This window comes from Mastacembelus armatus, chromosome 18 (genome assembly GCF_900324485.2).
Source record: "Mastacembelus armatus chromosome 18, fMasArm1.2, whole genome shotgun sequence".
Lineage (NCBI taxonomy): Eukaryota > Metazoa > Chordata > Actinopteri > Synbranchiformes > Mastacembelidae > Mastacembelus > Mastacembelus armatus.
The window spans coordinates 9,523,424-9,543,824 of record NC_046650.1 but is presented as its reverse complement, the minus strand read 5'-3'; the positions used below and the strand labels follow the sequence as shown (position 1 = coordinate 9,543,824).

The window sequence follows — 20,401 nt, the reverse complement described above, 5'->3', positions numbered from 1 at the left end:
GTTCCCATGAAACCTGGCTAACACTTTCAATGCAAATCCCTTTAAAGGGCCATGCCACCAACTTTCTAAAGGAATAACTGTGTTCCTACTTGGTCTGTTTCAACAGGTGATGCCATCAGGCTTGTTTTATACTAAATTGCTAGTGTGGCCTTTTTTTTACTCTTCTTTCATGTCAGATGGGTGGGAAAGGAGCAGTTTTAGTGACCAAAGACAGATAGGTGTAACTATCTGTGACTCCAATTTGGCAAAGGTTTGCTTATGGTGATGGTTCTCTGCAGAAACAAGTTCATTTTGGCGAATATTATTAGAGTAATTTAAAATGACTGCACAAGCCAATTTTGTCAAATTAAATGGAATTATGAATAGACTTAATTATCACCCGGTGAGAATAAAGAACATGCAATTTCACCATTAGCCAAACAATAAAACAGAGGGTTTTTTTTTTTTTTTTGGTGCAATTACGCATGGGTGGGGTAACAGCTTGTCATTGTCTATTCATTTATGTTACTCTGGGAGGAAAAACGGAAAGTTTGAGTGCGGAGAGGGACTGTAGTGCTCTTGTTAGGTAAGAGGAGGCGAGGGGGGAGGATATGGGAGAGAAGAGGGAGGTGGGAGTGCGTGGGACTGCTGGGCAGACGGAGAGGGGAGGAAAAAAAACTGCAGCTTGGACATTCCCAGGCTGGGCTATATAGCGGTAAGTGTGCAGGGGAAGAGATCAGGGCTGTTTTTACACACTGAAATCATAAAAAAAGAAGAATTTGAAGGGAAGGAAATCATATAAACGAGGTAATGGAGGCTCTTTGATTATAAATCTTTGAATTATAAAGTTTTTTGCGGAAAATGTCGAGAGGAAGCGAATCCATGAAAGGAGCTGAGGACTATGTAGGAATTCCTGACTGAAGTCATGGTAAGTCCCCTTTTTGTAAGCTCCAGAGAAATCAAGTTTGTCTGAAAATACTGCGAATATTTGAATAAGAAAGAGACTTTGTTGTGGTTCAGGCTGTTGCCATCTATCACAAAACCTTTCATATCTTTTTCAGATACTTAAAATGCATATGAACTGGTTTTAATTTGAGTCCTGGGGAAGGCTGACATCAATGGTGTTTTTGTTTTTGACCTATGGCAAAATGACATTTTAAATTTGTCTTAGAAATATATTAGAATCTATTTTTAAGGTCTGCATATACTAAACAACCAGACTCCCACATGTACATTAACTCAAAACAGCATCACTGATATAGGTTATTCATTTGATTTGGGAAGAAGTTTAGTCAGCAGCTGCAACTCTCAGTTTAAAGCTTGTAAAGTTGTCAAATCCCAGTGGCAGCAAATTATAATGACAAGATTGAAGTTGTGTGACGTTGGTGATTTTTGTGGTTGGCTTGCAGAGGGAATTAGGGGCTTCACTAAAACGAAAGAGCTCTCTGTTGCATCTCTGGGGATTTTGTTTACCCTCCCCACCCACTTATGGTCTGATCAGTGACATACAGAGGCAGAGAGACAGGGAGATGGCAGACGCACACAGGCACACACAGAAGAGCGTAAATTAAAATCAGAAGGATATTAACAAACAAAAGATCTAGATCATATTCCCGCTTCTGTGTGTCGGACAGGGTGGAGCAGTTTGGCAGGGAGAGGGAGCGAAAAAGCAGAAGGAAAAGGAGAGTCGGAGTGGAATAAAAGAGGAGGGTAGAGTTACTTTTTATTTTAGGAGACTTGGACTGCAGGGACAGTGGTTTCAGTGATGCCGCATTTTCCACATTGGACCTGGGAGAAAAGGGGAGAAAGAGAAAAGGAAAACGAAGAAAAAGTAAGAAAGGGGGAACAAGAGATGGCATGGACGTCAGCAAGGGAAGAACATGTGCAGTTTAATCTTCCTCAGTACCCAGCTGGGAAAGTTTGGGACTGAAAACAGATGTGTGCACAAGAACTCATTTAGTCACAGCAAAATCCCAATTGTATAGAAATTCATCTATTTCTATCACACCAGGCTCTTTACTGGTAAATTTAACTCATCTGCGGAAACAGTATGAACAAACCTCAATCATCCAGTTCAATAATTAAACACACAGAGCAAAGGAGGTCTGTATGTTTACATCCATACTTGCTCAGGGATATATATGGCTGCTAACACATGCACACACACACGCACGCACGCACGCACACACACACACAGTTTCTTTGCCAAGAGTATGGCAGAGGGCATTTCCATTCCCTGTGCCTGGAGAGCTCTGATGTGAAGTACCAGTCCTTGAGTTGGTCCAGGGAACTGACTAATTAAAAAAAAAAAAAAAATCTGATGAAAATAATAGAAACAATTTCTGTGTTGGATTTAACCTGCTTAGAGTTTTAAGTTAGAAGGGACACTGGAACAACCCAGACAGAGTCAGGGATGTCAGGCTTTCTTCAATGGAGTTTCCTGTGATTGTCAAAAGACAGACAAATACTGAGCAGGCAGACCAAGGACAGCTACTTCTGCTTTTTTTTTTTTTTTTTTTTTGACTTCTTTATTGAGCATCCAAGCACTGTTCCGCTTGGTCCAATTTAGGGCTGCAGTGGGCTGGAGCCACCCACAGCTATCATTGGGCGAAAGGTGGGGTACGCCCTGGACAGATGACCAGTCTCTCACAGGGCTGACACATAGAGACAGACAGACACTCACATTCACACCTACAGGCAATTAACCTAAGACCAAACTGCATGTCTTTGGACTGTGGGAGGAAGTACCCAGGGAAGACCCACAAAGACATAGGGAGAACATGCAAACTCCACACAGAAAGGCCCTATCACTAACTATATTTCTTCTCAGCTCTATGGAGCATTTTACCATCCTTCAGTGCATTATTGTGGTTTTGAGGCTTACAGCTGTGGTGTTATGGCTTAGTCTCGATTTTCGCCACAGCAACCAGGTGTTTTCAGTAATTATGCTCTGATAAACTACCTACTTCAACCAGCAAACGGAAAAAACTAGTGACTAGTTGGGGAAAAAATAAACACCCCCTAGAAAAAAGAAAAAAAAAAAAGAGTAAATATAAAATTTGCCTGGTTGAAACACAAGCACAAGTGCAAATTGATGCTAAAACTGGCCTGTGTCTGCTGAATGTCTAAATAAGCAGCTAAGTTAACAAGTTTGCACTATCAACAGTTTGAGTTGATAATGACAAAAAAGTCACTTAATGAGGGTTTAATGGATAAATCCAGTTTACAACTTGGATTTCTATCACTTACTATGGGATTATATGTACTCTCCAGACTGACACAGCAGCATGTCTTCAAAATTGAATGGGACAAGAAAGGAAACACAAAAAAACAGATGATCATAAAGAAAGCCTAATGGGAGAAACACTTATTTTATGAATGGTAAAATCATTTCCCAAATTGTACATTGTTAACATCGCAGTTTATAGCCTGCCTGCTTGGTTAAACTTCAGTCTAGCATGCTTGACTTGTTTACATTCTGTCTGACTGTTTGACCCCTCATCTCTTGCCCCATTTGATCATTGCAGAAATGTTGCTGTAGTCCCAGATTTCAGTAGTTAATTTGGTAAGAACAGTGTGGTTATAAGTAAGAGAAATGATACTCCAAACTGGGCTACCTCAAAAGATGTCTCACACACAAGATTTAAAAAAGGAAATCAGTGTCAGGCCTCTTCATCCTCTTTTCTCTTTGTTCCTCTTTCGCTTTCCTGTCTCCTCTCTACACCTCCCCTCCTTTTCTGTTCCCTCTTTCTCTGTCAGCATCTTTCTCATTTTTTCCTCCTGATCTTGTCATATTCTATCACCCATCTATTTTCAAAGTTCCTTTCTGCTCTATCTCTCTTCCTCTCTTCTCTCTGTCCTTCATGTACTGTAAGGGTCTACATCTGGTTTCTATCACGGTTGCTGCTGCTCTTGTTTCCCATCGATCTCTCCCATTAGTCAGCCTCCTCCTTCTCTCTTTTCCTCTTTGTCCCTGAACCCTCACTCACTGTCTGATTCTCTCAATGTCTCTCTGTCTTTTTAGGATTTTTAGCAAATACACTTGCCATTTTCCCACATTCGCTATTTGATTTGTTCTCTCTCTCTTATTTTTTCCTGTAACTCTCCCCATCTCGATTTTTCTTTCTGTGCCAGGCATCTGTTTGGAAGACAACCTCTGCCTCTTCCGTTACAGTCCGCATAGAGGAGAGAAAGACAGGAAGTCTGACGCAAGAATGACATACCCTGGTTCTGTGTGTCCATATTTGACACAAACAGGAGGATGTACACTCATGCACAGTGTACTGATTGTCCTTACTGCCTCTCCACGTGTCACATTAACACACACTTTTCCGGTGACTTAATGCCCATGCACCATAAATAGCATTGGACAAAGTAAACCCATTGGTTTTGGTGTCCATATTGTAATTATACATACTCTGAAGAGTATGCAGGAGAAAGCTGTGGTACTCAGTCAACAGGCAAACAAACAAGAAATATTACATAATTAAATCCAGATAAATAAATTGTGATGCATTATTATAGCTTAAGATGAGACTTTACTGGTACCCAGTGAGGAAATTCACAAACAACCCAGAAAGTAATTAAAATATTTGACCACATGTCCACTGATACTGTTTTATGAAGATTTTCAGTGCATAGCTGTTTGATTCTCAACAACGACAACAACAAAGCCTGAAAATACTTCCCCTGCTTTTTCTTAGAATGATAATGTGACTTAAAAACACACTAAGGGGTCACTCAAATCAAGTCTATTAACTTCTTAATCAAGTATAAAACAGTCACATGCCACTTCCCTGTTGAAGGCCTAGAATAAACTGTCATGTTTCTTGCCAAGCTCCTAATGAGGATCTGTTCTTCATCATCTTACTAGTTTGGTTTTATTTGGTGATAATGCGTGCACAGCTAGTTTTCCAAGGGACGTTGGAGGCTGTGCAGTATGAATACAGAGTTTCTAGTCCAGATGCATCATATTACATGCATGCTTTTGTCTGCAACAATTTGCAATATCTGACTGAAGAATCCTAAGTAATTCACTTAGGAGTAAGTGAATTACACCTATAGCACTTTAAAAAGAAGGCACCAGATTTTACTTGAAAGGTTCCTTCTGTCTTAGAGTCTCAAGAGTAATCTAATTTACAAAAAAATCATCAGGGCTGCTTTGATTCAAGTGCACATATGCGTCTGTGTCTAATTGCATTAGATGCATTGGTACTATAATCTGTAGGCTAGACAGTTGTAAAGTTACACATGCATCAACTTGACCATCTATGCAGGCAACACACACAACAAACTGTGACTGTTTTGCTAAAAACACGGATTTTACTAGATATAAGCAACATTCATTTTATAGCATTGTGTGGTTTGGTGGAAAAGCAGCATCATTTTTTCCTCTCCCTATTAGACATCACACACGGTGCATTTGAGTGATTGTGCTTCCAGACTGAAATTCCATTCTTCGGATGTTAGTGGTATATCCTGTTGAAAGCTGCGTGCAAACACAAAGAGACTGAATATTGAGGGGCAAATGGGGGGGGGGGGGGGCGTGCTGGTTGCATACAGTACAATCACACATCCAAACCAAATATTGTTACAGGCTAGCTAGGTGGTGACTAAGTGTAGTTATTCTGCCGGTTTCAGGAAGAACAAAAGTGTGATTACTCTAAAAGGCATTAGAAACATACCAGTGTCGAGTGTCCAATCAGCAATACGCTTTAGTTTTTACTATAATTTAAGATTGTGTAAACTAAGCCTCGAAATGGTTTTTGTCAAAGAGGAAGTTCCTGCTGGCTTGCCTTGAAAACTCCTGAAACCCCCATTGTGCTTTTATTAGATTCAGTATCTTCTTTCAACGAGCCAGAAGGCCGTTTGAACCTCTTTTACAAGGACTGTGTTTTTTAGAGCATGCTCTCTGACAAACTGTTGTTTACTATCGTCCAAGGGAAGAGACACCTCCTCCTGCATGCATGATGTCTTTGCGCAAACTTTTATATGGCTGATTTAAAATCGCTTAGTGGATTATGCAGTGAAGATTTGTGCACTGTTTCAGCACAGCCTGTTTGATGTCATAATATATGTTGAGTATAACATCATATGATAGCATATGATCATCAGTTTAAACATCTAAATTATACAAATGTCCACCATTTAATGTAGACGTTGTCTTTAAATTTAATACTAAAGTGTGTATTTTTTTTAAATAAAGACAATATAATATAATAAGACATGTAGTTAAATGTAATGGGAGAAATTTGTGGAGTGGTTCCTTTGAGCTGTGCCATTTCTCCTTTATGCAATTTTTCAATGTAACAGGCAAAGTTTGGATTTGATTTTAGATAAATCACTGACATGGACAACTATGACTTTTAAAGTAGGCATTTTACGTGTGGTTTCTAAAGACAGTCTCTTGGCATTTTTTTGGACTAACATGTCCCTTGAGCTACCCTTCTTCTGGAAAAACTGAGCTGTGTTCAGCAACATTTATCTTACTGTTGTCATTCGTTTGGTTTTTTTTTTCATGTTGCCATATAAAGTAGCTCCCATCCAAAAAGTTTTGTTACTATGGAAAAATAAATTTGCATGATTTTGAGCCTGGTGCCACTTTGCTGTTCGTGCCATAGGGGTTGAAGTCACAGTAGAAAAATCTGCTTTGCAGGCAGGAGAGTAGATAAGGAACAGAACATCTTACATCTCGTGTGTGATCCTGAGCAACCTCAGCAGAGCAGGTCTCTACAGGGTTATACTGTAGAGCTAATGGGGATTTTGCATCTGCTTTGTTTACAAGTCTCAACCTATCGCTACTACAACTGCTTGTTCTCTTCTGTGCCTAACTTTTAATTTTTCCTCTCTCTCATCCAAACTTGGATAAAAAACATTTTCAGTTATGACCAGTTATTTGTTTCAGCTTTAGCTTGAGTAGAAGATTTGCTGAATTTATTTTGTTAGGGCTCTTCAGTTTAAATTGCATTTGAAAAAAACAAAACAAAACAAAAAACTAAGAAAAATAAAACTAGTTCGTCTCAAATACTTCTCAATACTCATTTTATCCTCTGCTGTGGCTCAACCCAAACCACTGTTGTATACAAAAACAAACCTGAAAAAAATATTTTCAAATACTGTTACTAGGTCTTCCTCTGAACCCCCCCCCCCCTCCCCCTCCCTCCTGCACCACCACCAGCTCATTCGCTCCTGGCTCATGCTCTCACTAGCAGCGCTTCTTTTTTCCGTACACTCTGTTCTCCCATTCTGGGTTTTCTCCCATGGCTTTTCTGTCCATCCCCACAGTTGTTGTAGGTATTCAGCACAATATGGTGTCTGTTGAAGAGAATCCAGATGTAATTGTTGTCAGATGACAATCGGAGAGTCAGACGGAGGTGAAATAAAAAAGTTGATTTTAAAACAATTTCAAATGAGGAAAATAGAGAGCAGAGAGTGGGGTGAAACTGAGAAAAGGAGGGAGAGAAGGAGATGAGAGGTTGGTGAGGAAATGTGAAGGGAGGGAGAGAGAAAGAGAGAAGTTGGAAAAGAGAGAAAAGTGTTGCAGGTTGTCATGCCAACAGTCTATGTAGAAAAATAAACACTAAGTGTTGCGTGCTCTGCTCTGTCACCCTCCACCTCACGGGCTGGCCCACTGTTAAGATGTGTGTGTGAATGTGCATGCAGCTGTGCATGCATGTACGGTGTGTGTGAGTGTGTTTTGAAGAATAGCACTAATTGCTGGACTCTGTTGTTCTGGGGGTTCTTACATTTTCTCTGCCTTGGAGGAAATGTTTAACACTCCCCAGACCATATAACAGGAAGTTGAAAGTGGAGTATGGGTGTATATATGTCTGTGTGTGTGTGTGTGTGTGTCAGCAGAAAGTAACACAAGCCTGCTGTTAAACACAAACACAGAGTTGATTCACCGTGCCGTTATGAATTAACCCTCTCTTGCCATCTTTGTCTTTCTCAGGGTTCAGAGGCAATGGAGGATTGTGTGCAGGGGGCGCTGTCGTCGCTTTATCCTCCTTTTGAGAGCACTGCACCACCCCTCCTCTCCCAGGTAGCTTTTACAGCAATTAACATGGGGATATAAATAATTCTGATTAAATGATAAAGGGGTGTTGGAGTATGTGGGGAAGGTGATGTTATGTGCAGATAAATTGGCTTTCCCCAGACATAAACTGCTGCTAGATGCCAACACAAACAAACTCTAACCTGCTGGGTAATTATAGTCACACATGCTTCCTCAAACTGTGAGCTTGATATGACTTGTTTCACCAAAACTGCAAACTATTTCTGCTTTTAAGTCATCACATTATTGGAAGAAAGTGCAGTCAATCTTCTGCCAATTACCAATGCATTGTGGGAATTCTTTATAGGCTCTAATATCTTCAAATTCAAAGTCATGGTGTGTTTTTTTGTAATTTTAGCTTCTTTTCTTAAAAGCCAGTGGACTAAAGGGCCTTTCAGCTAATACTTTTGGGCCATTGTGAGTTAGCATTTATATATATCTAATAATTGGTTTATTCCAAGTTGCCAATCTAATTTCGTGCTGTGGATAAAACTGCTTCATAAAGTAATGTAGATGTATCCTTGGCAAATTTCTTGTTTTAATTTCTAATTACATGGTGGTTGAGTCAAGATGATTCATCCCCTCTAGCGCAAATGAAACCTTTTCAAATTTCATTGGATACCCTCAAAAATGAGTTGAGGTCTAGCTGAAACAAAGGCTGCTCTGTAAGGTATACACCAGGCGGAAATATGACATTGTTTTGTTTTGTTTGCATAATTATCTAAGTATCTAATGCTCTCTATCTAACAGTATTTGCTCAAGTGTTTCCTGTCGCTTTTTGCACCCTACCCAGGTTTTTTCAGTCCTGGAGTCAACTTACCAACACGACAGTCTGCGGTACCTCCTGGACTACTTTGTTCCGGCCAAGCATCTCCTGCACAAACTCCAGCAGCATGCCTGTGTGAGTTACAAACTGCAAACACATATGAGAACACACACGTAGCTGTATAATCAGAAGCAGAATCATCTATCAACTGCAGAAAGGACAGTGTGATAAATCTGTCAGCTGTTAACCGTTTGATTTATTTGGTGAAAAGTGCGAGGTCACAAGCTACACAGTGAAGTTTGAAGCTACATCTGAAGTCATCTGAAACCAATCCAAGTCAAGTTTCTAAAAGACAAGTTCAAGTCATGTCAAGTCCCAACAACTTCTAAAGGCATGACTTCTTTCCAGGTTTTTTGTGGAAAGTTGATAGTTGACACAAGCCCAAATCCAGGTTTGAGTCTTAGCAGAGCATTACACCAGTCATATTCAAGCTAGGTAACCAGTCATAGTAAGGCTTCATGTGTGTTCATGTTAATTGAGACAAGTTTTAAGTCTTAAGTTCAAATCAAGAGTTAATTCTTCCTAAGGCTTTGATTGCTTTTGTATCTTTTGGGATAAAGCCCTAGTCAGTAGAGACAAATCCAAGTCAATTTTCAGTTCATGTCCTGGTGTCAAATCTTCAGTCTAGTATCACATTACATGGTGACATGAAGACTCCAAAGTTCAAGGCATGTATGATTTGACACGTGCATGACCCTGTGCAGTTACCGACTACACTGCAGAGGGTCGTGTCTGCTCTAACACACTAGCTGGCTGGTAAAATTAGTCACACTGGCTGGTGAAATTTGAGCTTTACAAGCTGCTGTTAAAAGATATGCTTTGGATGCTGCACAGACAGAGATGAGTTAAATAAAGCATAAATACAAGAGTCCTGGTTGTAATATTTTGACTCCCACATACACAAAAAAAAAAAAACGCATGGGTATAGTATGAAATTGGTCACAATGTGCAGACATACCATTTCCACATTGTGTCCTCACATCACTCTCTCACACTTTCTGCTTTGTAAACACAAAACAAGACATACAAATGAGGTGCAACATGTGATTATCTCAAAGCTCTAATGTTTAAACTGAACAACTTTTTTTCAATTTTATTTTACTTCTGGAAACACATACCAAGGTAAAGAATGCATGATGTTAAATACAAACATGGAGGCTAAGATCTTCTACAACTTTCCATGTACACTTCTTCTAGACTTACAGACACACATGCACAGGCATTGTGAGCAAACTCTGTTTTCATTGTTGCTGAGTGGAGCTGCCTGGGATGGGAGTTAGACCGTGAGTCATGACAATAATTCCTTCCATATGTGACTGTGTTGCTGCTGTGAGAGAAAAGAGAGAGTGAGCACCAGAGAAGCGGTGGGATAGAAGCAAAGAATGAACATGGCTTTCATTCACTGTGCCTGCATTCACGCATGTGTGTCTGAAAAAAGAGAAGATGCAGGAGGTTGCAGACTATAGTAGACTGACTGAGGAATTTTTCAGAAGTGGGAGGCGGGTAGAAGTAGCAAACACTGGGGCACATTGAGGGAGAAGGAGGCAAAGGGCGGAGGGTCAGAGAACACACAGAGTTACAGGATGTAAACTTTTTAAGAGAGGAAAAGTCAGACATGCTTTTTAAATGCTAATATCTACCCTCAATTACCTGATGTTTGCTTCGATGAAACTTGTCCTGGAATCTTGCTGTAAAGGAAGGAACCTGAAAAAAAAAGACTGGAATGGTCGATTAGGAATATAATTTCAACATGTCTTGTGAGTCTGGAGGGCACAGAGGTGGAGGGAGCAGTCTTGTGTCAGATGATTAAATGTGACTGGGAACAGAAAAGAGAAATTCTGGATGAGTCTTAAACCCCAAAGGATAAAAAGCGATATAGATCTGACACAGCATTGATTAAGGTGCGAATAGTGTTTAGATTAAGGAGTTTTCCCTAAACATATCAGTTGATTAATGGTGCATCAGATTCCACGAGAGGCCTACCCTCTTTCAGCGTAGTTCACTGAGTTCCCAAGTAAATGTTTCTTCAGAGTCATTGTGGGATTTTCTATATTTAAGCCTATGTTGTTTAGTGTCCCTGATTTACACTGACTTTCTCTCCATTTTATGTTTTCCCCTTATAAAACAATGGACTGCTTTAACAATTGCTGGATGTTGGTCATTTACATATGCCTGACTCACACTGGCTTTGTGCAGCTATCTAGACTCTTCTCACTGTGTCATGCTAACTAAGCAGTTTTAAGCTATAGAAAACACAGTGTGACTCTCATGTTTGTCATCTCTATGTGGCACTGTTGAGCTGGCCTGGTATCAGTTCTAGAAACTCGACACATCAAAATAACTAGACCAAGCACAACCATCCAGGCAGGCTCCAACTGGCTCACGTGGACTGCAGTTTATGAATGGGAGAGCAAGATTGTGCATGTGCATTAAATAGAGTTAGGTTTTGGCAGGAGAGAGCAATATAAAGAGCAGTGAGTGCAGTACACAACCTGGAGAGGTACAAAAGAGACTTGCTAGACAAGATTAAATCTAATGCAGATGTAATTTTTAATTTTTTTTTTTTTACATTGAATACACTCTCTGACTTTCTCTTTCCAATTGTTTTTGATATCTCAGTCTCAGTACCTGGGCTGCTTGTTCCTCCACTCTGGCTGGCCTCTGTGTCTAGGCGAGAAGGTGGTTGTCCAACTTTCCACCTTGGACTGGAGGCTCCTCCGCAGCAATGACTTCTACTTGCAGGTGGTGCCTTTCTCTACACGCTGCCCAAGGCTGGCCCTAAAATGTTTGGCCCCCGGGGGGCGCACTGTTCAAGAAATTTTGGTACCCGAGTCACAGCACCCTCTTGTGTTCACCACTGAGTGGCTGCACAGCATCAACAGAGAACGAGGCCACAAAAGAGAAGGTGAGGAAAGGACATCCTGTAGTGTACCATTCATACACTGTGTTCACTGTCAGTTGGTGTTTGTTGATGCAACAAATGAATGAATGCAGGAAAATTTGAACGATTTATTCTCTCTCATCTTTGCACAGTTGGAGGTGGACTTGACACCTGCCTGGTCAGTACATGTGATGGTGTGGTTCGACTTCCATGGAAAGAGGTTGTGTATCCAAAATTCATCCACGACCCCTCTGAAGAGCTAGGCTTGATGTCCAACCACGAGGGCTCCATATCCAACCGTCTCCCCAGTGAGGGGGGAAGCAGCCTTGGAGGCTGGGGTGGTTCATCCTCTGGAGAACTGGACTCTTGGTCATGGGATGAGGAGGAAGATGACAACATACCACCAGATGGCTTGGACTCAGAGTCTTCACTCTCTCGGCGAAGGCGCAGTGAAGATGGTCTTGGGCGGACAGCAAGGCACTCTCAGCTGGATGGAGACTATGTGGAACTGTTGGAGCCCAGAGGGGGTCCTGATGGAGGGGTTGACCCAAGGCAGAGGTATCTAGAAATGCATGGAATCTGTAAGACTAAAACTTTGCCTCTGTGCAGGAGAGGTAAGGCCATCAAACTCCGCAAAGGAAAAGCTTGGGGATATGGGAGAATGGAAAGGCCAGGAAGCTTTCGGGCAATTCTTGGTGCCAAAGGAAACTCTGTGACCCCCAAAGATGAAACGATACCCCCTCGGCCTTCACCAGGAGTCACTGAATCTGGCAGAGGGAGGCGGTCTTACTCCTCCTCTGTCCATGACTCTGATGAAGGAGATAAAACAAGCAGAGATGACTCTGAGGGTCTAGAAAATCAACTTTATTTTGGTGGCTCATTCAAAGAGAGGAGGCCAGGTGTGGGCAGAGAAAGAGATAGCAATGGCCTTTCACAGTCATGCAGAGATGACCACAGAAGCAAAGACTCTGAAAGTGGTGACAGTTTGGTCACAAATAACATTCATGACTTGGCGAACCACAAAGTTGGCCATATTATAGAGGGCCACTCGGATCATGGCTCCCATTCAGACTCGGTGTTTGAGGATACTGATAAGCCACTGAGCGGAGACAGTGATGCCACCACCCCAACATCAGATGTACCAGAGAGACCATTCACTGGAGTCTCAGAAAGTGAAGAGAATCCTAACAGTGGCTCTAAAGTAAAGAGTTCGTCTAACCCAAAGCTGGCAGAGGAAAGGGGTGAAAGAAAGACAGAAGACAGAGTGTGTCCCAGGGGAAAGGAAGTTAAAACTGCAGGATTCAGGGCACCAAGGTAAAGATTTATTTCTTATTTGTTACAGTTTTCTATAACTATTTGTTCACAAGGTACAGCATGTCTAAACTTAGAAACATATAGGCCTGAAGTGGCTGATATAAAGACACTTAAACACATTCTAACAAACATTATGTCTAAACAATATAATTATTAACTTTCTGTTGTACTTCATTAAGACCTTCCTGTGCTTTGTCTTTAGAAGGAAAAGGAAGGGAAAGGGGGCCAAAGGGAGGGCTAGGTCTGGTGGCCGTGCACATCAAAAGGGCATGAAATCACAGGGTAAAACTCCACAACCAAGCACCACCAACACCTCTACTTCAACAACGCTCCCAATCACAGAGGAGAACCAGCTGGGGCAAACAGAACAGGCCTGTGAGCCTGATGGAGTGCCCACCAAAACAAATGAGGATACAAACATAGGCAGTGCAGGTCTGAAGGAAACTGAATGTGTTTGCATCAACATTAACATTTCTAAAATACCCCATTCAATAGTTTCTATAATGTTTGTATCTTTTGACAGAGACAGAAGTCCAATCTTTGCCTGTCTGTAATGGCCAATCAGGCACATCCTTAGTTAATTGTTCTAATGAGGATGCAGGATCAGGAGAGACACATCCTGACCAGCTAAACGGTATTACATCTAAAGATCCTCCCCTGCTTAGGGATCTGGACACAAAGCTAATCCAGTCAGGAAAGCTGAAGTTGACAGGCAAGTCTCTTCTAGGTTGTACTTTTTCCTATGTTAGTCAGCAGTCAACTCTTTTAGTATTGTAGGTGTTCGACCTTTGTCTTTGTTGTTGTCCAAAATACATACTTAGACTTGTAACTCTTTACCCCTTAGCATGATATTGTTCACACTTAACATAATATTGTATAAATAAAAATGACTACTATTACAAGGGTGTCAAAACTATACACACATGCAAGACACAAACACTGTTCATTCAGTGGGACTTAAACTCTCTAAGGATATCACTATCTCAGATACCTGTCATGGGTAAACATCCATAAATCCACTTTAAAATGATAGGAAAAGGGTATAAATATACACCATAGGTATTATATCTTAAAGAGTCTTGTTATAGTTTTAGCTTGTTCTTCTCTTGGCTTTCCCACTTAACTCAAGGCCTACTCTGATGTGTCCTAACCACAGGTACAGTGGACAGGTTGGGGCGCGCTCTGGTTGTGACAGAGACAGATGCATCAGAGGAGGGCTTCTGTGAGGAGGAGATGGCTCAGGTCCTGGCCTGCTACCACAGAATCACACAGTAATGCTATGTTCTGCGTTTGTTTTATTCTCTCCTTTAGGATAGATTGACTTGACTTGCTTTTTGCTGACTTTGCCAAATACAGCAGAAGGTGGGGTTAACAAAACGCAACATGTGCCAAAAAAACAAAACAAGAAAAACTGTAACAAGTCAATTACCACCCACTTGTTGCTCACAGCAGGTCTAAACAAAGGTTAGTTTGCAGGTTTGGGAATAAATGTGATCCTAACATGCAGAAGGCCAATTTATCCTATAAATAGTAGTAACGTGTAGCATTTTCTGAGAATGTCTAGATAATGCAGTGAAAAACTGCATTTTTTTAAACTTAGTTTGCTCCTATTCTAATCCCAAAATTACATCTCCCCCTCCACCCTCATAAGGCCTGCGGCCAAGGAAAAAGGTCTCACAGTGTTAATGGACAGCAGACGCTCTCCACCCTCCTCCCTTTGCCTCTCTGCGCTTAAATTGTTCCAGGTGAGACAGAAAGAAAAACAACATTTAGCCAAATTTGCTAACCTTGTGTGCTTTAATTTGCCCATAGATGCAATCAACTAGCTCAAGCACATGTGGTTCTGCGTGTGTTCCAGGTGCTGGTTCCTGGCAGTCTTGGATCTGTTCTGGTTTTGGTGGAAGAGCAGCAGGAGTCCACCTCCTTTAATCTGGAAGGACCAGAGGTGACCTCTGCAAATCTTATGTTTGCAGCTTATGTACAAGAACACACTGGTGTTTTGTTTGTTGGCGATTTTCTTTTAGCTCAATCAGTTTTATATCTTTTATTTGTCTAATCACGTCAAAGCCACAGCGGTAAAGCATGTGGAAAAACATTGCCCATAAAAGCACATATATAAAATGCAAAAAGGGCAAGAGGAAATAACATTTCATAAACCGTGCTTTGTTTCTGTCTCGTGTTAATCTTGATCAGTGTCAGATGTTCTCCAGCTCTTAGGTGGAGTACACTTTCATATTGTGCATGGATCTAAACAAACAGAATTTCCATACAATTGGTGCATCTTTTTGCACATAACTTCCATTTTACCACTAAATCAGCTCATTGCTGAGCATTGAACAGCAGAGATCTTTCTCCCATGAAGAATTCTTTTTCTGCCATGTGTTTTATATTTTAACCTGGCGGAGCTAAATCTTTGCATGTTAAAAGGAAATCCTACTCAAAAGATGTTAACCCAGAAAAAAAAAAAAAAAACAGCTGTTGGCTCTGCACCTTGCATTCCCTGGCCCATTCTCTTGTTTGGTAGTAATTGCTTTTATTCCCGCTGATACATTAACAAATGAAGATGACGCAAATGTAATAGAACACGCTTTGCTTTCTCAGTTCTTTCCCTTAAAGAAAGCTGAAAAATGACTGTCAGACACTTAGAAACAAGAACAAGCAATCAATGCAAAATATGGTTTTAAGTCCATGTTAAATTAAAAATGTAAGACTAAAGCACTTATTTCCTCTTGCCCTTTTGCATACAGAATGATGAAGATCACCCTCCTCATATTCTATGTTGAATATTTTTTAAAGATTAGCTAAAGATTCCTATATCTTTCTGACTTATCTCATTTCCTGCCCTTAATTTTTATTATCCTGGCCTGTCTAGATCCACACGGTGCGAGGAACAGGGGTGCTTCAGCAGTACATAGATAAGCAGCAGCTGCCCAAAGAGATGGATGGAGACTTCACCCACTGCCACTCAGACTGGTTGGCCTTCAGAATAGTGAGAATCTGCAGTTTAAAAAAAAAAAAAAAACAAGATGTACTATTTGTTTTTGTTTAGTTTTTTTTTTTATACTTAACCTCCTACATTGTACCCAGATTTTTCTGTATTACATGGCAGAGTGACAAATCCAGGGCAGCTAGTGCTCTAACCTGAGTGTGCATTAGACTGGTTGTAAGGAAATTGGGCAGAAAATTGTCACTTGAGGCATTTAAGATTGACTGATATCTACATCTTTGCTAAATTACACAGACTTATTTTTACTTTCATGTAGTACATTTATGCAGCCCAGTCCCTTTTGAGCATAACATTTCTGGTATCCAATGTAGAGTACATATGGCTCTCTGGAGAAGCTTTTAGCATATTGACTGTGGAATTGATTCCAGGGTTAGTTTTTTCTGTGAAGCTGGTTTTTGGTTGAGGGACTTTGAGTTCTTGGACTAGAAGATAAAAGCTAATTTCAAAACTTACAGAAACAAGCTGAGGTTAATGAGAAAATTTTATCTTTCTCTCAATAATTAAACTTAGTGCAGAATAAATACAGAGGAAACATAAAAAGTCTTAACACTCAACATTAGGTTACACAAAGAACTGATGACAGTCTAACACGCTGGTTTTGCTTCTTTTCTCATGGACTAGAAGGGGCAGAAAAGATTTCATGCAGTTTCATACTTGGACTTGTACTGTCTTTATTTATGTATGTGTTTTTCATTTATTTGATGTAAAAACTAATATTTCACTCTTACTTTTCCCCCCTAAAGAGTCTGGAGAGCCTGACAGAGCGTTGTGAGAGCGCCCTCTCACTGCTAGGAGAAGCACTGCAGTCTATGGAGACTGAGCCAATGCCAGACAATATCAAGGTACACCAAAGCTAACAGTGTGTTTGTTTCTCATTTACTACATTTCCAAGAACCAACATTAATAAGCATGTTGCTCTTTTTCAGGAAGTTCCTCTGAGCATTGACAAACACAGACAGCTCATGGCCAGCGTGCTGGCCGACAAACGCTTAACTGAACTGCAGCAGAGGGGTGGGGCCTGGCTGGCTGGACTGACTAATAGCACATCTGGTCTGGCACAGAAATCACCAGACTGCAGGTACAATGTTTAAACTCAAATTGTGGCAGAATTTGTGTGACTTTTACTGTCACTTTTCATTTTTTACTTCTAGCCCAAACTCACAAATATAAAGAAACAAATGAATATACGTGTATTTACTGTGAAGTCCTGCATGTAGCATAACATTGAAAACTGGCAATGTGTCTCCAAACAAGGAACTGATCAATAAACGAGATGAAGTGGAAGAATATATGTATATATATATATATATATACATATCTATTGGCAGATTTAGAGCTTCAGAACTCATTACTTACAGTTGCAGTATGTGGGTCTGATATACTTGGATAATAAAAGGCATAATAATAGGCTTCTTCTTGTTATGATGCTAATGAGTAAATATATTGTTGGATTATACATTAGGCCTTTTGAAGTTGTGCTGATTTAGAATAGGAAGCCATGGGACACAGAAAAGTTTTTAATTAGGCAAATACTCAGGCATGTAGAAACCAACTTACACAAGCAGGTTGATCCCAGGGGCATGAATTGGATCTGCCTGTCCTTGACTTCCCCAGTCTAGGTTTTGATTGAAGGCTTATTTTCTCAAAATGAATTATAGGTTAAAAATATTTCTCATCATAAACACACAGTTGTTTGTTTTTTTTTTTTTTTTAGAAAAATGAAAAGCAGCTGGCAGAGAACAGAAAGTTCAAATGAAATAGGGGACAAGGCTGTGCAGTGTTTGTTTGTGGCTGACTATAGCTTAAGATGATCTAAAGACTGTTGTGTTTGTGCTTGCTCTTCCTTCTCCAGTAATGAGTTAGGGTTCAGTCTGAATAATGAGGCCAAATACAATTATAGACAGGATTGATTTACTGTTGGTCTGCAGAGCTTCTTGTTTTCCATAAATACATCTATTCTACCAGCTGAACAGTCTGAGTTTTGTCTAGAACAAAAACAGAGAACATTTTTTTCTTTCAGTTATTACCTGGTAATCTTTGACTTTTGACCCTTAGGGCTGCTCTTGCTGCGACTTCTAAACTCTACGACAGTGTGGATGACGCCCTCCACAGACTTGTTCAGGTATCTAATCAGAGAGGTCGTGACCTGGAAGCTCTGGGACGGCTGGCGGGACTGGTGGACAAACTGGAAAAGGTGTGTGAGGAAGGAAGAGGCTATTTATCTTAACAGTGTTCAGTCTTCTCATGCAATTCAATAAAAGTCTTTATTGTACAGCATTACACTATGAGTTTGACTTGCTTTGAGTCCACCCACTCCCACTTGTCTACTGTTGACCAACAGGGACTGGTTGGAAACTCCCATATTTGCTGCTATTTAGTGGTGCCTTTCTGAACAATGTGTTTTATCTAAACCATGCTTCTCCTCTACTCCCTTGTCTTGCTCACACACACCACAACAAGGTGGACAGTATAGTGTTGAATTCCAGTATACTTTTCTGTTTCATATGAATTTCTTCATTCCTGTGCTGGGTTTCACTTTGCTCATCTGTCCTTTTGTCGCCTATGTACAGTAAAATGTGTTGTGTCCTCCTCTCACCCCTCACTCCCTCTGTGACTTTACTCCACAGTGTGACAAGGAGATTGCACAAGTCCAGTCACAGCTGGAAGACTACAAGGATCCTCCTCTCTCCCTCAGCAGACTTTCACTGAAACAGCAGAAGTTCAAAACTTTTAGAGAAACAGCCAATGTGAGTCTTCGATACATGTATATTTGCATTTTTTGACGCAGTATTCCTCAAAAACCTATATACAGCACAGAATTGCCTGCATGTGTGTACGTACATTTGTTTGCATGCGCACAAAAAACACAGTATAATAAATAGATTTCAGATTATATACTACATAAAACTCCTAATTGCTTTCAAGCAAGACTATTGTATTGTATGTAATGTTAAAAATCAAATAAGCAATAAACTATTGCTAAGCTCAATGCTGCTATGGGCTTTACAGATGTAGCCCTCTGGTGTAACAAAAAACTGATAAACAACACAAGCTGGTGATCGTTCTGGTTGGTGCAGACCAAAAACAGAGCCAAAAGAGAGTCAGTAATGGACCCTGATTTGCCATGTGGCCAGAAAGACAAAACCAAAATAAAGCTCATGCTGCTATAATATATAATATATAACTGCTGGATGTTTAAATAAGATCTGTTTGCTATCAAGTTCCCTATATTAACTTTAAATGATGCCAGAGTTAACAGCTTATCTCTGCTTCCCTCCAGTGGTGAAAAAATAAAATACTGCTGGTTTAAATCTTGCACAAGGTGTGATGGTAATAGAGAAGACTTAAAACACTTTAGGGTATTTCCAGGCAAAGACTTTACAGGGAATCTTCCTGAATCCTTTAGGAACTGCACAGCGAGACCCTGTCAGTACTCAGTGATTTGGAGGGCTGGTGTGAGCTGGACTGGGCAGGCCTGACTGACGTCCAGATCCGACTCCCTCCTGTCAGGGAGAAGCTGAGAGACATGTCTCATTGTCTGTCTGATTGCTGGACCACCCTGGATAACACACAAAGGCTGCTGTCCACACTGACTGAGGTAGAAGAAGCCATCAAGAGGTTATGACCATGCATTAATACTTTAAAATCTTCCAAAGGACAAACTGCAATCATGTTTTTTTCTCTGTCTTGCGCAGGCCACCCAGTGGTGCGATGCAGTCTCCTCCACCTCCTCCTCCCCCTCTTCTACCACCTGCCCTCTGGCTTCCCTCCCTCCCATCCCCCCGTCCCGTTTCCAGGACGCTCGATCTTTAGCCATAGAGCTTGGTGGTGGGGCACTCCTGGATCTCTGGACCCAGACAGTGGAGCGCTACCAGCGTACTGTAGCACAGGTCAAACCCCGCTTCCTCCAGTCTGACAGGACCCAGAATCAAGGCCAAGGAAAGTCCAAGACACCTTCAGCTAGCAGCCTGTGGGACCTGATGGGTCCAGAGGGAGAGGGCGACTGGGGGCTGGGTGCAGGAGAAGGAGGGCTGCAGTCCTGGGGATCACTGGCCTCGCTGTTCAGACCGCAAACCTGCTCCACACTGAAAATAGGAGAGGATAAAGGGAATAAAAAAGAGGGAGCAGGAGGAGGAAGTGGAGGAGGAGCTGGGGGAGCTGGAGGTGGGAAGTTTTTGCAGAACCTCTTAAATCCTGGAAAGAAAAGTGTGAGTTGGTGCTTTGTTTTGTATTGAATACTAAAATACCTCACCTATTTTCATCAACTCATCTTTTCATAGGAGAAACAACATGTGCTTATAGTTTCTTTCAGCTCATTCTTTTGCTTTTCTAGCCATGAAC

At 41.0% G+C, this 20,401-nt stretch overlaps 1 protein-coding gene across 1 annotated transcript in view; it reads left to right on the top strand.

Annotated features, from left to right (window-relative positions):
- The first annotated feature begins 626 nt into the window (after positions 1-626).
- Positions 627-20,401, top strand: part of arhgef40 (Rho guanine nucleotide exchange factor (GEF) 40) — a 30,414-nt gene continuing 10,639 nt past the window's right edge. Inside the window, exons 1-17 of the mRNA XM_026295037.2 lie at positions 627-907; positions 7,931-8,020; positions 8,826-8,933; positions 11,478-11,763; positions 11,892-13,053; positions 13,256-13,485; positions 13,577-13,765; positions 14,210-14,324; positions 14,705-14,798; positions 14,912-14,998; positions 15,926-16,042; positions 16,804-16,902; positions 16,987-17,138; positions 18,116-18,254; positions 18,688-18,807; positions 19,467-19,658; positions 19,756-20,268. Coding sequence (XP_026150822.1) covers positions 905-907; positions 7,931-8,020; positions 8,826-8,933; positions 11,478-11,763; positions 11,892-13,053; positions 13,256-13,485; positions 13,577-13,765; positions 14,210-14,324; positions 14,705-14,798; positions 14,912-14,998; positions 15,926-16,042; positions 16,804-16,902; positions 16,987-17,138; positions 18,116-18,254; positions 18,688-18,807; positions 19,467-19,658; positions 19,756-20,268 — 3,696 coding nt within the window. The 5' untranslated portion in view covers positions 627-904. The remainder of the gene's footprint in view (positions 908-7,930; positions 8,021-8,825; positions 8,934-11,477; positions 11,764-11,891; positions 13,054-13,255; positions 13,486-13,576; positions 13,766-14,209; positions 14,325-14,704; positions 14,799-14,911; positions 14,999-15,925; positions 16,043-16,803; positions 16,903-16,986; positions 17,139-18,115; positions 18,255-18,687; positions 18,808-19,466; positions 19,659-19,755; positions 20,269-20,401) is intronic.